Raw genomic sequence first — 18228 nt, 5'->3', positions numbered from 1 at the left:
CTTTTACTGGCTTTAATACATATTCTCAATCTCAAAAAGTTATAAATCTGATTCAGGAAATACTATCATCTTTATGATGGCAATATGGCTACGTGAGAATTATGGTTTTCTCTATATTTTAAATGTGGGCTTGTGTAGTATTTACTGGTTTTCAGTGTGTAGGATTGGTAATTCAACAATGAGCAGAAGCACTACCGTTAACCATTTAGGTAATAGTACAAACAAGTAGTGAATGGTTAAAGCAACCATGATGTGATATTTTTTTAACTGGAGGTGGCTCATCCAGACAATATAGAATTAATTAATCTACTGAAAGCAAGTCATTAGTCTCACTTCAGTGCCTGATAAAGTTAGGGACAAGATTATTCTGGGCTGTACTGAAAAACACCTGAAAGACAATGCAGTCATTGGTCACAGCCAGCACAGCTTCATGAGAGGAAAGTCCTGCTTATCAAACCGGATTTCCTTTTATGACAAAGTAACCCATCTAGCTGACCAAGGGAAGCCAGATGATGTAATCTTTTTGGATTTCAGTAAAGTTGTTGATACTGTCTCTCACAGTATCCTTCAGGACAAAATGTCCAGCACACAGCTGGATAAACACGTCATGCAGTGGGTGAGTGACTGGCTCACAATTTGGGAACAAAAGGTTATAATGAGTGGGGTGACCTCAGAATGGTGTCCAGTCACTAATGGGGTTCCACAGGGTTCCATCCTCAGCCCTGTGCTCCTCAACATCCTTATAAATGGCTTGGATGCAGGCTGGAAGTGATACTAAGCAAGTTCACAGATGATGCAAAACTGGGAGGAGCTGTTGACTCCCTCAAAGGCAGGGAGACCCTGCAGAGAGACCTCAGCAGATTAGAGGGCTGGGCAACCACCAACCGTGTAAAGTTCAGCAAGGGAAGTGCCAGGTTCTGCACCTGGGATTGGGCACCCCTGCATGTACAGACAGACTGGGGAATGAGGTGCTGGAGAGCAGTGGCACAGAGAGGCACCTGGGGGTCCTGGTCAATGGTGAGTTGAATATGAGTCAGCAGTGCCCTGGCAGCCGGGAGGGTCAGCCGTGTCCTGGGGGCATCAGGCACAGCCTCGCCAGCCGGGCAAGGGAGGGATTGTCCCGCTCTGCTCTGCACTGGGGCGGCCTCACCTCGAGTGCTGGGGGCACTTTTGGGTACCACAGTGTAAGGTAATAAACTACAGAGAAATGTCCAAAGAATCACAACGAAGATGGTGAAGGGCCGTGAGGGGGAGCCGTATGAGGAGCCGCTGAGGCCGCTTGGTCTTTCAGCCTGGAGGAGAGGAGACCGAGGGGAGACCTCACTGCAGTTACAGCTTCCTTGTGAGGGGAAGAGGAGGAGCAGCACTGATCTCTTCTCTGTGGTGACCAGTGACAGGACCCAAGGGAATGGCCTGAAGTTGTGCCAGGGGAAGCTGAAGCTGGGTATCAGGAAAAGCTTCTTTACCCAAAGGGTGGTCAGGCACTGGGACAGGCTCCCCATGGAAGTGGTCACAGCACCAAGCCTGACCGAGTTCAAGAAGCATTTGGACAATGCTCTCAGGCACAGGGTGTGACTCTTGGGGATGGTGCTCGGGAGGGCCATGAGTTGGACCTTATGATTCTTGTGGGTCCCTTCCAACTCAGCATATTCTGTGATTCTGTAATATGATGCTAAAGGGAAAACAATTTCACAGTCCTTTCTAAAATGCAGAGATGGCATAGGTTTACACTTGTAAATCAGTCACTTGGGCTTGGAAATCTGCAGTCCATGCATTTAGACATCTTGAATGATAAACCAGAGCTTAATCAATTAATTCTGAAAAATTGTCAACTTTTCTGATTTATAATATATTAGTACACCAAATGAATATGTAATAGGAAAACACTACAGATTATATAACCCAGGAAGGATAATGTGTTTGTTTGTCCATCAAGGCAATTTAATTTTCAGACATGATCTTTACCAACTTTTTTTTGTGTTATATGACTAATTTTAGTAAGGTCACACCATTCTAAAGCACATTTAACAGATTAATTTTTGTGATCATAAACATATCTTTGCAACATCCTGAAGAGGCTGAAAGCAGAATTATTAACCTTAAGTTTTATTCAATTTACACGTAAGTGAACTAAGATTAGCTCCATGGAAATTAGTGTAAATTGAGAGGAAATTAAGCCTTCTCTTATCAGGAGATCCTATTCGTTCAAAAATATGCTGAATTTGACTACAAACTTGAAAAGTAATGGTAATAAAAACAGCACTGACTGTAATTTTCCATTCCTGCAGATAAGAGCAAGTTGTGGTTAACATCTTGTCAATTACTCCCCAAGTTTTTAGTCTAACTTGATGTAATTTGTTAAGGAAAGAAAGTCAGCTCAAAAAGGGAAGGAGAGGGGAGTAGATTTAGCAATTTCCATATCAGCAAAGAAGAATTCTTTGAGTTCAGAATGTAAGTGGGGGCAGGAAAGGGGATGTTCTTGCTCCTTTGTTCAGCTCATGCTTTATTTAAAAAAAAAATTCTATTCTCTTTTGCTCTTGCAAATAAAATCAAACAATGCTTTAAAAAGCTATCAGTGAAACAAGAAACATTTTTCTTCAACTTACAGCTACGATTAGTCAAGTGTTTTTAGGAGCTAAGTAGTTGAATACATAAAAATGTTTGAGAAAACAGGTCAAATGCTAAACAGATTGGCACTTCTTTGTTCATAATCAAAAAGACATTAGGCAAGTATGAAGCAGAGTTTCAAAATGTCAGTAAATGTAAGGATATCAAAGATTTTTTAAGCCAGCAAGTTAATTGGTATTTTGATCCTTTTGAGCAACTGAACAACAAAATGGATGAGCCAGCATTTTTTCTCCCTTGATGTTATTAAACAAATAGGTGTGCTTCTTATCTGCCTGTTCAATAATGCTGTTTTGTAAACTCTTAGCAGGAAATATGAGGACAAAACAATCAAAGGCAGGGAACAGACCCATTCAGAGTTTATCAGGTGGGAGGTAAACAAAAGATAAAGCTCTGTCTAATGTTACTCTTTACTGTCTTCTGTTTTCATGTAGAGCAGATTATTTGCAAACCTGGATGTAGTTTATTGGGTTAAAAAACAGATGGTGAGGAGAGGACTCATTCACACAATGTTTCTTCAGCCACATATATTACCATCTGTTTTATATATCTAAATATACATATTCTTTTACTTAAAGTGGGAAAATGTAATCTGCAGTCCCCGTAAACACTGTATCCCTGCCAGGTCTTAGGCAGTTTGTCTCCATTCACCCTGTCTTGCATCCCATGACATAGTGCATCTGTCTTATGTTTGCTGTGAAGCAACATGGCCCCTCTTTCAGGCTGGAATCTCAGATTTTAGATGCAGGTTATTAACTTGATCAGTCAACCAGGTGTGCCTGGTATGTGGGGTCACGTGGTGACCATGCACTGCATGCCAGGTAAGGGAGGTGTGCTTTCTAGTGGGGACCTGCACTGAAGGTCCCACTGGATGGAACACTTGCTGCGTGCCTGGGCCCTTGGAGCTTCACGTGACATGATGTGGTATGCAGGTGTGTCCTCACCACATACCCTTCTTTGATGGGCATATACTGTACAGTGAGTTGAAGGATAAGGGACTTGGTAGGCTAATGGTACTAAATGCTGTCATACTTGTAACACCTCATAGGCTCATAGGAATGTGTTGGGAACTTTTGCACAAGTTTCATTTAAGGATTGTCTTTTTTCTTCCCTGCCTGTCTATGTTAGGCATTACAGTTTTTTGTACTGCATTAAGATGCAGGATAAACTTTTACTATAAGAATCACCTATTCCACAGTAGTCAGATGATGTTACTCAGATCATGCACTCATGGCCATACCAGTGCTATTACTGTAACAGTGATCCCAGTGAGGCTGGTTCTGCTTTTTCAATCTCACAGGGCAAATTTGCATAAGGTCACTGTTAGTACACCTGGTATACACAGTTTCTAAACCACCAGTGTTACATTTCTCATGACCATATAAAGCCTCATTGGCCTTAATAAGTCACATTTTGCATTGAGTGGAGCTAAGAATAAAAACTGGTCAAGCATTACAAAATCCTGTAAAACATATAAACTAGTAAGTGCTTTCTTCTTTTTGATTCAGTTGTGATACACTTGCTGATTATGCAAAATCAGGGAAGCACTGAATTAAATTAGAAGTCAACAGATTTGCTACAGAGAAAGAATGCTTTCTTTTTAAATGATGCATTTTTAATGCAAGCCTACTTTTAACAGTAAACCTGCACTATACCAGAGTTCATAAGTGATTTCTGGAAATAAAATATTAACATTGCATGATACCTTGATTTTACTGTTATCCATGGAAATGTTTATTTGTTTCAGTGGTTTTAAGATTTCACCAGATCTGTAGAATGTTCCCATACACTTAAAATATGGTAAACCACTGTACCTTCCATATACACTTTCTAGACTTTTCTCATTCACAGAACACTGGTAAATGGTTGCAGGATGGAGATGATAGGAAAAGTTTAGGAGTGGAAAGTCTGCTAGCTTCTTATGGATAATATATGCAGACTGGACCAAATTATGCTTTTCTGAGAGTATTTCTGTGATTCTATATTTGTCTGATGATTTACAGTGTAAGTGCTAGGTATCTGTTACTTAGTTTCAAGAGTATGTTAGATGTGGTATAATTTTTATTTACTTTTTTTTATTTATACTCTTAATATAGAGTCAAATGTAATTATTTTTGTGAACTCAGATTTGAAAGTTTCTGAAAGAGGTGAAATACAACCAATACAAGTTACAGATTTTTGGAAGTTATTTTACAACTCTTCTAGTTCTAAGAAAAAATGTAATTTTTAAAAACTTTCCAATTCCAGGGCTGAGAAGGAACAAATGGTTTTGTGATGCTGAGAATCTTCCTACTGTTGCTTGTGGTCTGTCTAGAAAGGGATTTTGCACCTCATGCTTTTCACATATCATTATTCATTATCCACCTCAGGCCATTATATTTTAGTACAAAGATTTGTTTTAAAGAGAAAAAGGGTTAACCATTACTGTTTTGAGTTAATTATATAGAATTGATGCAGCCTTTAACTCTGGAATGTGAAGGGAACTTCAGTAAGAGACATTGGTATAGTAGTTAATGGTGCTGTTTAAATGCATTTTATTGAATAGTTCCACCGTTTAGGCTTTAGGGAGGGGTGGGAAATTGAACCATTTGTTTACAATCAGTCTATTTAATCTGAAACCACCAACACTAAGATGCCTGGTCTCTAAACAGATAGTTAATGTATAGCATCTCTCTGAAGTTTTCCATATCTTAACATACTTTGATGTCTTTAGCATTTAACCATACTTCTCCATGTCCTAGCTTTGCAGTCTGAGGTTAAATTCAACTTTTAAAAAATGTTGGTTTATTTCTAATGACTAGTAAGTACAGTTAATCCCCATTTTAATGTATTTTTTTCTGAAATAGTATCCACATCCATGAAGGATAGTATGTATTGCAGAGTAAAAACCTCTAGTTAAGAAATACAGAATTCCAGACTTTCATCGGGTTTGAGAAATCAGTTCTTCTGAGGGGAAATTACTTTTCTCTTACTTAGTCTTACCGTTACTGAGATGTGATTAGTCAAGTACTTTTAGGAAACATGTAGATGAGTGTGTGCCATGTGTAGGAAATTTTCAAGCAGGATGTATAACCCAGGAAAATAATATACTTTTGCACAAATATGTGCATGTTTATGAAATAGCACATGAAGCACCATAAACGATATTTTTAAAAATAGCAATAGAAGTATTGGTTTAATGTAGAAGAACACTGAAATGTTCCTGACTGCCACATTTTGTGCTGAAATAACAAGTGCAAATATGGAAACAAAAGGGTAGAGTTGTGAAATTTTTATCTCATATGAAAGAAAATGTGATTTCTAGCCCTACTTTTCAGAAAATAAGTTTCAGGTTTCTTGGTGATACGTTGCAAGTAGAGGTAGCTCTGTGACCTATGTCTGCACAATAGATTTACATAAGTAGGGCAGAGATGAAATTAGACCAGTAAATCAAAATGAACAGTTGTAGTTGTATATACCCCAAAGCTTGTTTTCAGGCATATTCTCTACCATTTCACTATGTACAATATTTGCATGATTTCACCAGATACATTAAGGTGGAACATTTTACCTTCCTCCAAAATTTTCCATAGGGTCCATTGCTGTACAGAGATTTAAAATTAGATAGAACAATGGGATGACTCTGTGTGGCACATGCTGTGCTGCCGTACAATTACCCTGAGCACATCTTGTCAAACTACTTGGGCGTCTGTAGTTAAGTGATTCAGTCATGAAAACTAAACCAAAGTGTTTACTTGAATATACCCACAAAACACATGGATCTGAGCTTTGGAACACAAATCTAGAGACCTTTTACAGTGCAGAATGCACAATACAAAAGGAGTTCTGGAGAAAAAATAATCAAAAATAAATAGCCAGTCTCATATTGGTAGTCCTTATTTCTGATGAGTACACTAACTTTTGCCTTACTTTTGATGAGGGAATGGCCTAAAGTTGTGTCAGGGGAGGTTTAGGTTGGATACCAAGAAAAGGTTCTTTACCCAGAGGGTGGCTGGGCACTGGAAGAGGCTCCCCATGGAAGTGGTCACAGCACCAAACCAGACAGAGTTCAAGAAGTATTTGCCAATGATTTGGGGCATATGGTCTGAGTCTTGGGGATGTCCTGTGCAAGGCCACAAGTTGGACTTGATGATCCTTGTGGGTCCCTTCCAATTCAGAATATTCTGTGATTTAAAGACACACAAAAAAAGCAACAGTAAGTATATGTAACCGGGTACAGGTGTCTTCCGTGCAGTGGTTAGATCAATCAAAATGTTTGGAAAATTGCCATTTAGAGGAAGTTTTTAATAAATATTGGGAGACAATATGTTTACATACAGAAACTGTAGGTATTCCTATGGTTTATAAAGTCCTTGTTCTGAATAGCTTGCTTTCTTAGACTATAGATAAATTTAAATTTATAAAAACATTGGCTAAAGCAGGATTTTATACAAAAAATAACCATTGTTTTATTTATGGGTTTTTTTCGGAGCACCAAGGCAACTACATTCTAGATCATGAAAGAGAAGATGTTGGAGAGGGTACTACACTTGACAGATAGTGAAGTTTGACATAAACAAAATGGTACAGTCAGGCAGGTAAACCACGCAGCTCAAAATACTTTTTACTCAGATATTTGTCACAAATAAGTCAATTTTTCAGTAAGTGGAATGTCAATGATGAGATAGATTAAAAAATTATGAGATTTCCCTTGAATATTTTATTGCATCAGTGCTATCTAAAAACTGTTTTGTGGTTTTAAAATTCCCATCAATAACATACCTTAAAAGATACGTGAACAACCAGTGTCACTCATTTGAATCCTTCCTTCCTGCCTTCCTTCCTTTCTGCCTTCCTTCCTGCCTTCCTTCCTGCCTTCCTTCCTTTCTGCCTTCCTTCCTGCCTTCCTTCCTGCCTACCTGCCTTCCTGCCTTCCTGCCTCCCATATATACGTAACTAACCTGATTATCTGAACAGCAATTTACTATTAGTGTAACTTCCCCCATGTCTCTGTCAACTATCTGTTGAAATTGTATGCTGTCACAAATCATTTGTGATACCTATATTTTAAATCTGAGTTTCTTTAGTGCAACGCAGTACAGTTTGTTTTGTAAAAACTGGCATCATTAACTTCAGTAATAAGGTAGAGGAAATGTACTTTTTTCTTTTAAATACACCGTGTTTCTTCAAACCTACTAAAAGGCACGAGTTGATATTTTGAGAGACTGGGCTAAAGAATTTGTAGTATCACATTGCTGAGAAAGTCACTGCATTAAAAATAACTCAGTAATACATAATCTCCTATCATTATTCAGTCAGCAATGTCTCCAGTTGGTGAATATCTGTGTCTGGTCCAGAACTTATTCTAGTGCTTCTCACTTCAGATGTCATTTTGTTCCTGTTTGATCTTTATTGACTATTTTAGTGGTTCTTTTTTCTTTCTTGTGACAACTGGAGCTAATATCTAGAGATTAACTGGATATTTAAAAATCATATTCTCCTGATTTAAAAAAAAAAAAGGAAAGTCTTGCAGAATTCTAAATTTTCTAATTGCTTCTCCATGTTTTCTTCAGTATAAGGTGGGATATTTTCTTGACTGTATGTGGCTACAGAGGAATCTGTCTTTGAGATTCACTGATCACATTCTTTTCTTCATGTTTTAAAGAACATCTGATGGTTTGCTTCCCCATGCTAATAATTAGTACAGTGGTTTGCTCAACCTGCCGGTTCCTCTCAATCACAATGTAAGAGTAGCACTTTTAGAAGTATAACTTAATACCAAGACAACACATGGCAGTTAGTAAATGAGAGCTGAGGTGGCAGTTGCTACCATCTAACAGTGTACTTGTGCTAAAATAACCTTAAATTTATAAACTAACTGGCACATGTTCTTGCTATTACTTAACAGAATTGCAAGTAGGTTTGCTTAAATACTGCAAAACCAGTCTTCATTAATGCATAATGGCTTTACAGGTAGGAAGGGACTGGTTCTTAATTCAGTTGAAACATGTTTGCATTCCTTTTTCATTAGCTATATGTTATTTAATGTAATTGTTAGGAGCTGTTCTTTGCAAGGGAACATGGAAAAAAAAAAGACAATTTGTTTAAGTACGGATCTGCTTCAGACTTATAAAATTTATAAAATAAAATCATTCCAGTTAATTGTTTATCCTAATCATTTATATGTTCAAATATCTATTCATGACATCTGTGTCATGATTTATGGGAGAATTTGACCTATTAATTCTAGAGATAAAGCTCAGAGAAAAACAGTGGAAATACATACTGATTGTCAATTCAATTCTTTCTTTGTCATTCTACAGGTATTACTACCTTGCGTTCAAGGCACACGAGACTCCCCTTGGTAGCAGAGAAAACTGTCTTGCCATTTTGGAGAAATCTAAACTAGACAACTGGATTCTTGGGAAAACCAAGGTAGAGGGTGCTAACATTTTGTCAAGGATAGTATGCTTTTAAAAATCATGCCTAATAGTGGTTCGAAAAGTACTGTATGAATGAACAAAAGAGCAAGGAATTGGCTCCAATTAGCCTCCCAGGTTATGGAGGTGCCCTCCCAAGTCAGCTGAGTTAGTGCTGCAAGAGGAGGGGGTGCACTGGGTACCTCCCAAAAGTGCATTCAGCTTGTGGCTGCCGTGATAAGGACAGTACATCTGTCAGTTCCTGCTGTTGCAGTGACTGCCTGAAGTTCCCCATGCTCTTAATAATGACATGGCTGAAATGTCACAATTTGGCCCATCCTGTGAGCCTGGTTGGTACCATTATCCATTCATGGAGTTTCAGGTAAGCTCCTTCTCACTGTCAAAAGCCTTTGTTGATGGTTTAAAATGGAGTGAAGACTTCTTTAGAAAGGATGTTGCACAGTACTTTGAGTTGTTTTGCATTACACAAAAGAAAACTAGCGAGAATTTTCTTGCCCAAGACCCAGATAAAATGTATGTAAGCACCCATAGCATTTGCCTCCGGAGGGAGAATGCTTTTAGATAATATTATGTCTAAAACCAAATTCAACCTAGGATTTGTCTTTCCACTGACAAGAAAGGTTGTCTTTCAGAATTGTTGAAAATATCCCACCGTCCAATTTGCTTTGTAAAGGGGATAAATATGGGATTCATTTTCACAGGACCACAGAATATTCTGAGTTGGAAGGGACTCACAAGGATCATCAAGTCCAACTCCTAAGTGAATGGGCCATAGAGGGATTGAACCCCAACCTTGGTGTTATTATCACCATGTTCTAACCAACTAAGTTAATGTCAGGGTTAGCAATGGGATGATTATAATCAGTGGAACAAAGAAGTTCCACAAGCACACTGAGAGCAAATAGTTAATTCACAAGATTATGATATCTACAATCAAGTATTTTTCTAGTTTTCTCAGCAATGATACCCTTGAATAGGCTGCTGTAGGACTAATGAAAAGGCAGAATACAAGAGGTTATAATACTGATTGTAATACAGATTTTTTTGTTTCATTGTTGTTCCATTACAGGTTTTTCTAAAGTATTACCATATAGAGCAGTTAAATTTGTTCCTGCGAGAAGTTATAGGAAGGGTGGTGGTCATGCAAGCCTATATCAAGGGATGGCTTGGAGCAAGGAGGTACAAGAAAGTCAAAGATAAAAGAGAAAATAGTGCTATTACTATACAGTCAGGTAAATGCTCATATTCCCTATTTCACTGAGTGTCTTTGTATTTTCAATCACTTAAATTGCATGTACATTGTTCATTCATTCATTATGGTTTATTATGAAATCTGAATGACTGGAGGTGTTTTCTCTTCAGCTCATTGATGCAGATATTACTGATTTACTTCCAAAGTGTCATCTTAGCATTTGATAATGTCTTTATTTAAATATTTTAGCATTTTGAATGTGATGCCTGTGCACAAAATGAAAATTATTGTTAGGTATGTCTATAATAACATGCAGCACATAATTGAAATGCAGTAGCACATGTCCCTGCCCGTATATCAGAATTCCAGACATACATCATAAGATGGGCCTGAGAGGCTGATTATCAGTAATTTAGCAGGTTTCCTTGTAGTGATTTGGGGAACTGTGTGAGCAAGAATGATCACGCACCTTTGTCTTTTGGGTTAGGACATCAGTGAGCACATGGCGACAATTAAAATTTGAATGAGTGAAGTGGTGTTTGAAGTTGTGAGGATGTGAATACTGAAGTCATGAACCCAGAGTTCAACATGTGGGTGGGTGGGGAAGAGCTATTGGGGGTGGGGGCTGAAGTAGTTATGGCAGGAGAAATGAAAGTTTCAGCACATCTCTGACTCTGTAGACTCTGTAGCACTTCCTTAAATAGATGTAATTTCCAGCACATGGTTTTGTATTTTTAGCCTGGAGAGGATATGAAGCTCGCAGGAAGTATAAGGAAATAAGGAACAGAAGAACTGATGCTGCTATACATATTCAAGCAGGTAATTAAAACAGTATTTCAGTTGCCAACACCTATTTTTCTGTGGGTGATTTTGTGTGTGTCAGTGTTTATAGCCAAAAAACCCCAAAACAGTAAAGTCCAAACAAAAGCTATCAAAAACATTATTTCTGATTATTTTTGCTTCAGTGTCAAATGACATCCGTGACAGGTATCAGGCACTTTGGATCTTTTATGAGCACTTCTCTGAAAGCAAAATATAATAATTAAAAGCTGTTAAGTTAATTCTTGGCTAAAACTGTGGAATGGAGACACTGGACATGCATTTCTCTGTCTTTGTGTTAAGCACTGATCATGGCAGGCTGCCAGGTTTTTGTTTTGACTGCTTGCTGGGTTTACCAGCTTTGACCAATCTTTTGACACTCTGCCAGACTCCTATGCAGCCATATCAATATGAATTTGAATAAACTTTAAAGAGATTATTGGAGGAACAGGCCCATAGGGCTGTGTAGGTCTCTAGTAGAGAGCAGAGTACCATATGGCACAGAAATCTAAGAACCAGTGCTGTGAATGCTGTGAACTCAATGGCGTTTTCAGATGCTGCCAATATGAAGCAGCCTCTGTATGATGCAGTGCAGTACACCTTCTCTGTCCAACTCTAGGTTCAAAGACTGTGACTGATAAAAAATGAGTTGTAGCAAATGTGTTTACAGATAAACCAAGATACCGCCTCTGCCAGCTTCCCCTGCTACAATTCCTTAAGATTTGTCACCTCTTGTTCTGTATCTTATAGTCTGAAATCAGAATGAAAAATATCTGTTGTGATATTCTTTTACTTGTTCTCAAACCATTCCCAGTAAATTCATTCATGTTGTCTAAGTTTGCTACTCTGAAATTAAGCATCACTGTGACTTTCAACAGAAAACAGAATACCATTCTAGTTACAGAAAGGAACAGAATATCAGTAGGATCAAATAATAATTTGTAGCTTTGCATGCATACAGTTATGTAAAATCATGAAGCTCTAGGGTTAAATGCTGTATATTTTAATAAATGGAAGAAATTTTTCTCCCATTAGCACCAAGCACTGAAGGATTGCACAAGTACTCTCTCCCATTCTTCCTCTCCTTTGTGTTGTCATTTTCAGTTGTTTTCATGGTAGCACAGAGAATAGGTCTTAACATATCCCCCCGCCACTATTTCCTGGAGTATTTGCTACCTTTACAGGTATATACATACCTGGTTTATGATTACAACAGCTTTTTGCTGAAGAAAGGAAACTTAACCCATGGCAGTCTCACTATTATCAGCTCCTTAAGGTGAGAGTTATCTCAGGGGCAATAGGAAGCTTGTGTGTAGCACTATCACTTGGAGACTGCAGGGGACGTTCTGCCTTAGAGTTTTATCCCGACAGATTTTTACCTCTTTAGAGAAAGTTACTGATCTATTCTGCTGTTAGCACACATGGGAGAGATTCAGAGCTCTGTTGTTTCCTGACATCTTTTAGATGCTGTGTTGAGCATGGCACAGCAGAGGCAGTGGGAGTGAATTTGGACACTGTTGAGCCCTCTGGACCTAATGCTGGAAGAATGTTGTTAGTACTCTTCCCTCCAACACACACAGTGTTTTCCTTTGTAACCTGGCACTTGACTGTTACAGTGATCAGCCTGGGTGGATAAACATTAGGACTACAGGGTTAAGGGTGACACAGTAAAACTTAGTATTAATTAGGCTGGCTATTCCTCCTGTCTTTGGTACTCTAGTAGAATGGGACTAATAATAATATAATAATAATAATGCTCAACACTTTTCTATTTGGAAACCTGTATCTAGGACTTCTTATTTGAAAATATTTCTTGTGTAGGTTTTCTCTTCTCAATGTGCTAATTATTCTGTGTTTCAAATCAAAGCTCATGGCCATTTTCCAGGCTTTAAAATACACTGACAGTCTTTGTGTTGTTTACATTACATTACATAGTCCAAGTGCCTAGTGACATGGAGACAAAAGCTACTCTAAATCTCTCCCTTCGCTGCACATCTTACAGTGTGAAGGTAGTTCAAGGCAGCTTTCTAGTAAAATGGAGTACAATCACCTTTGTGGTTTTTTTTAAATCAGCCATTTCAGGCAGTGAGATAAATTGTTTGCATTCGTCACCCACATTAGGAAAACCATATAATGAAACTATATGTACTTCCCTCTCCTTTCCCTCCCCCCTGCCCCGCTCAAGCAGGCCTTGGAATTTAGGAAGCATTTGGCTTACATGTTTCTACAGAACAGCACATATTGAAATTTGTTTTCCTTTCATCTCTTTCCCAATAAAAGCAGCCGCTCAGCTTATCCCTTTAGCTTCCTCAGAACTTCCTTTCAGAATTCCCGATCTATTACAGCACATTCACATACCAGAAACAAGATGCCTTTTCATGCTGTCAACCTTTTTCATCTGAAATGTAAATTAATTCTTGCTGGTACGCTTTGACAGAGATCAAAGTAGGGGTATTAACCTTATTGGGCCTTCTCCTCATCAGAATCAGTTCCAAAGACTGCAAGGGTAGTGCTAGGAGGCCAGTCTTCACTGTTATCTATGGCCCTCCTCCAGGCAGTCCTCTGTCTACAAGTCAGCATTTCAAAGGCGCTGATTTCTTTTGTAAATGACCTTATCATTACTTTAAACTGTGTGAAAAATGATTTGCCTGAATAATTCTTGCAGGATTATCCTGCTCATTTTAATTGTGGGGGGACTTCATTCAGGTTCCAGGATATTGTTTAAGTGGTTTTGACAGCAAGTGATCATAGCCTGATATAAAGGAGGAACACAGCTCCTGATTGGAAACCTCTTGACTTGTTCAGATTGTTCATTTCTTGCGAGTCAGTCTTTGAGGTAGGCTGCATTTGCATTTTAAAAATAAACAGATGCCTTTCAAATACATGAGCTGGTGGTCTGGAGATCTCTGTGGGCCCAGCAGTTCACTACCCATTGAAGAAATGTTGGAAGAAAAAACAAACTTAGAAAAAAACCAACCCTCACAATATACATGAGGATAAAATTCCTGAGTGTATTATATTACAAGAAAAAAAGTCATTATTTCAGATGGGGGGAAACGCTCGCTAGGAAAGAAAGTATTAGTGAATTTAAATTAAATGGGGAAGAAAAAGCTACCCTACTTCAGCATATCTACATCTCATGTTCTCAAAAGACAGAGTTGTTATTAGACTCATGGCTAAAATGGTACACAGGGTACACAAGGTCTTTCCTCCTACTTCCAGTCACACTTTCTCGAGCTGTGAAAGGTTAGAAAATGCTAATTTTAACTCAGAGACAAATTGTAAAGGAAGATTTTGTGTTAAGTGTTTGAGTTGACAATACTTTGCACTTCTGAGTATTTCTTTGTAATTGGAATTTATAGTATTTTGATTCACATCTACATAAGAGGAAAATATATTGTCAAAGACTTTTAAAAATTATTTTGCCAGATTCACAGCTGGTTTAAATCAGTGTATATCCATTGAATCATCTGGCTGAAATGTTGCTACATTGATTTACCTCACATGAAAGTCTCATTAAATGTTTATTTGTTTTAGAATAATGAATTAATTAGAATTTAAAGCAACAGATAATACAATTATGAAAATATGTTTTCTAGTTATGATAGCATGTATTTCCATGCAATGTGACTTGTCCCAAAAGGCTTAAGGGAGGATTTAAATCTGGTTATTTTATTTGTGAACTGATGTTGCCAAAATGCCAAATGAGTGGTGCATGCAGTTCATTTAGATCTGAGGTGACATTACTGAATTCATTTTAATTAGGCCCACTTTAGCCATCTGGAATATACTGTGCAGCTCTGGTCAAGACTGAGTTTAACTATGCTTCCAGAGGTGAAAGACAAATGACTAATCCATTGAGCCACCATCTCCTCCTCCAACACGTGCTCGCACACTCACCATATGTCATATTTTATTAGAAAATTCTTTATCAAGAACTCAAGATTTGGGCTCTTTTCCGTAAATAAAAAGTGATGGATGTTCAGAAGGAAGCATCCCCTTGTAAATTGCTTTCTCTATATAACTTCTGCTGGTGCAGTGTTGCTCACATATCTCTGACGTGCTTCTGGCAAAATTTACTCCATTTTAATTAAATAAAAGAGGGACAGAGAGTAGCTGCAATTTACTGGTTTACATTTATAATGAATGTAAGCTTTTAATAAAAGTGTTACATTTGGGACTTTAGCAGCAAAAATAGAATGTTTCAGTAGAAGACAAGGAAGTATTTTTTGAATATTTATTCCTATATTTATTCATCTATTTGTATCACTATGTATGTGTATGTGTACATGTTCTCAGCTAATACCATTGTATAGGTCTAAGAATTACATGAGTTAAATGTTCCAAAAACTTCTAAGCACTTGATAAATATATCTAAAAGTGTAGTCTTAAAAGTTTTCTTGAAAATGGCACCTAAATAGCAGATCCATTTTCCTTTTTTATATCAGTAGTTTTCTTTCTTTTAACTACATTATCAGTGTAAAAAACATTGAAGACATGTTTCTTCTAGTGGCAACTGAACTGATTTATCATATTATCTTAATTTCACAGGGTAAACCAGACTAGTTTGAATAGGCTGCACAGCTTTGGTTAACTTTATTCTCCCATCTCACTGTGTTCTGTACTAGCTTAGCACATCCAGTAATTCTTCATGTTTAGTATGTCTCTAGTAACCATTAAAGGCCTAATGCTCATATGCAGGGAGCATTTTAGAAAAGTGAGAAGGCCTTACAGTATTAAAGCATGGGGATTTATATTCTGTCCCTGTCTCTGAGCTAAGCTCTGTCAATGTTCAAATGTCTGGTTTTCTCTTCTGAATTTGAGGAGAATAAATGGAGACTGTTATTACTAGATTTGATGCTAAAATCAGGAAGGGACAATGTACAATAAAATATTTTCCTTTTCCTTGCTGATATTGCCAGAGTTTCATAGTCATCTTCACTTTTTTATTTGACCAAGTCTCGAGATCAGAGACCCTGATATGTGGTGGTTACAGCACCAAGCCTGACACAGTTAAAGAAGTGTTTAGGCAATGCTCTCAGGCACATGATGTGGCTCTTGGGGATGGTCCTGTGCAGGGCCAGGAGTTGGACTGGATGATCCTTGTTGGTCCCTTCCAAGTCAACATATTCTGTGATTCTGTGAGCTCTATGTCCAGGTGTTGATTTGCATCAGTAACACCAGACCTGATGACAGCCTTAGTGAGTCTTGATAATAGTCACTGTTGCTGATAGTTACTGCTTGTACTAGGGAATTCATTACTTCCTTCTCATAATGTTTCTGCTGGAGAACTTAAGAGTTTTTTTCTGCTATTAAACAGGCATCACCCAATACTCATCTAGGGAGGTGAAAGAGGGGATGTGTTCATGGCACGCAGCAAAGGATGTGACTCTATGCCTTCTACTGCTCATTAGAATTAATTTGGCATGGAATGAATAATCAGATTCATGGGCTCTAATTTCTCTCAGATGCTGTTAAGCTGCTGAATGCTGTTTTAACTAGACAAATTAAGAAAGTGATGTGCTGTTCCTAGCAAATCAACTGCATTCTCTTAAGCAAGCATGAGCTTTCTCTTCTGAGTTGCTGTTATAAGCTATTTTAGGTGATGTTATAGAATAAAAATGTGTCTGTGTGGTAAAAGTCTGCTTCACATGATTTTTTTTTAATGACTGAGAATTAATCCTTCTACTGTTTTAAAACTACTTTATCTCCTTTCTTTATAGTTCTCTTATAGACCTGTGATAGTTTAGCTTTGATCTTTTTACACTGTGCTTCACAATTTGCTCTGTAATTGTATATTTCCTGTGGGAATCAGAAGGAAAATGCCTGGACTTTTCCTATCTGGAATTGTGCACTATTGTGTGTAATGTATATTGCCTTATATTTAGACCTTAAAAGTTTATAACTGCAAGATGCCAAATTTCAGACTCCCTGAGGTAAATAGATTTTTGGTTTTCTAGGGGCTGAAGCTGACAGAAAACTCTCTTTGTGTGAGAAATTATCAGTAAAAGAAGTAAAAATTCATGTCCTAATTTGTGGCACATAAAGCATTTAACACAAAGTTACTAATAGAAGTGTTAAAATTAAGTTCAGTTCCTATGTTGCTTTTCAGATTCTGTCATCTTTGGCTATGTAAAGATCAAGGTTAAAGCTACTGTTGCTGAAAAGTTTGGAATATAGACTGAATAAGGTGAAAATGAGGTGACAGCTGGTAATCATTCTTCTTCAATGATGCAGTGATTGTTCATGGAGCAGTAGCAACATGTAGTCTGCTAATTTCACACTCTTTGAGCCAAGTGCTTAGTGTCAAAACCAGCACCAGTCAGTAATGCAAATTGCTGTGATGGAGCAGCTTCCCAGCCTCTCAGACTCCCCCAGTAGAATTCTCTGCATATGCATTTCTTTTGAAACATTATAGATCCTGTTAATAAATGTTGAAAAGATGCAGTCCTACTAGTGCTTGATGAAGCTTCGAGAGACTTAAAGAAGTTTGTTTATCCTGCACTTCAGTTGTCCCAGGAGTCAAAAGTAGGAAACATACAGCCATTTACCTTTCAGATGCAAGGTAATTTAGAAGAAAGTTAGAAACCATCTTGTGGGAAGGTTGTGTTGAAGAGGAGTTGATTTTTAAAATACCTATGAAAACAGAAGATAGGGCAAAAACTGTGTTTATTAAATCAGATATATCAGGTTTTTACGTAGTGAATGGGGGAAAGACCAAAATGGTTGTACTGACATTAATAAGAGTCTCTGAGAAAAAGAAAAACAATTTTTAAATATAAAATCACAGCATGTATCAGGGTTGATTTGATAGACACACGCATGCAAAGAATTACTAAAAGCTGAGAAACTACTAAGGATAAAACTGAAGTTTATCTTATTAGTTCATTTGTTTCAGTGCTTCTTTATAGTAGTCCACCGACTGACTGACACTCAGCATGTTTCAGCTGCAGAGAGGTGACTGTTGGCCAGCTGTCTCTTGCAGATAGCAGAGTAGGATCCTTGTCTGGTCAGTTAGGGGATAGTTAAGGGTTGGAAGCTTCACATGGGACAAGTGAGAGCTTGCCTCATCTCTGCCAGACAGGCAGACTTTCCTAGTCTGATTATTAAGGGAGGAAAGTTCTACAAGCCTCACAATACCTGAGATCTGTATTTGGTTCAACACCTCAGCAG

The 18228-nt window shown here is 37.9% G+C and overlaps 1 protein-coding gene across 1 annotated transcript in view; it reads left to right on the top strand.

Moving 5' to 3' along the window:
• MYO3B (myosin IIIB) overlaps positions 1 to 18228 on the top strand; it is a 207787-nt gene that overhangs the window by 134075 nt on the left and 55484 nt on the right. The window contains exons 31-33 of the mRNA XM_069020693.1: positions 8928 to 9039; positions 10114 to 10276; positions 10975 to 11055. Coding sequence (XP_068876794.1) covers positions 8928 to 9039; positions 10114 to 10276; positions 10975 to 11055 — 356 coding nt within the window. The remainder of the gene's footprint in view (positions 1 to 8927; positions 9040 to 10113; positions 10277 to 10974; positions 11056 to 18228) is intronic.

Source organism: Aphelocoma coerulescens, chromosome 7 (genome assembly GCF_041296385.1).
Source record: "Aphelocoma coerulescens isolate FSJ_1873_10779 chromosome 7, UR_Acoe_1.0, whole genome shotgun sequence".
NCBI classification, from domain to species: domain Eukaryota; kingdom Metazoa; phylum Chordata; class Aves; order Passeriformes; family Corvidae; genus Aphelocoma; species Aphelocoma coerulescens.
This window is presented reverse-complemented; position numbering and strand designations above follow the sequence as displayed.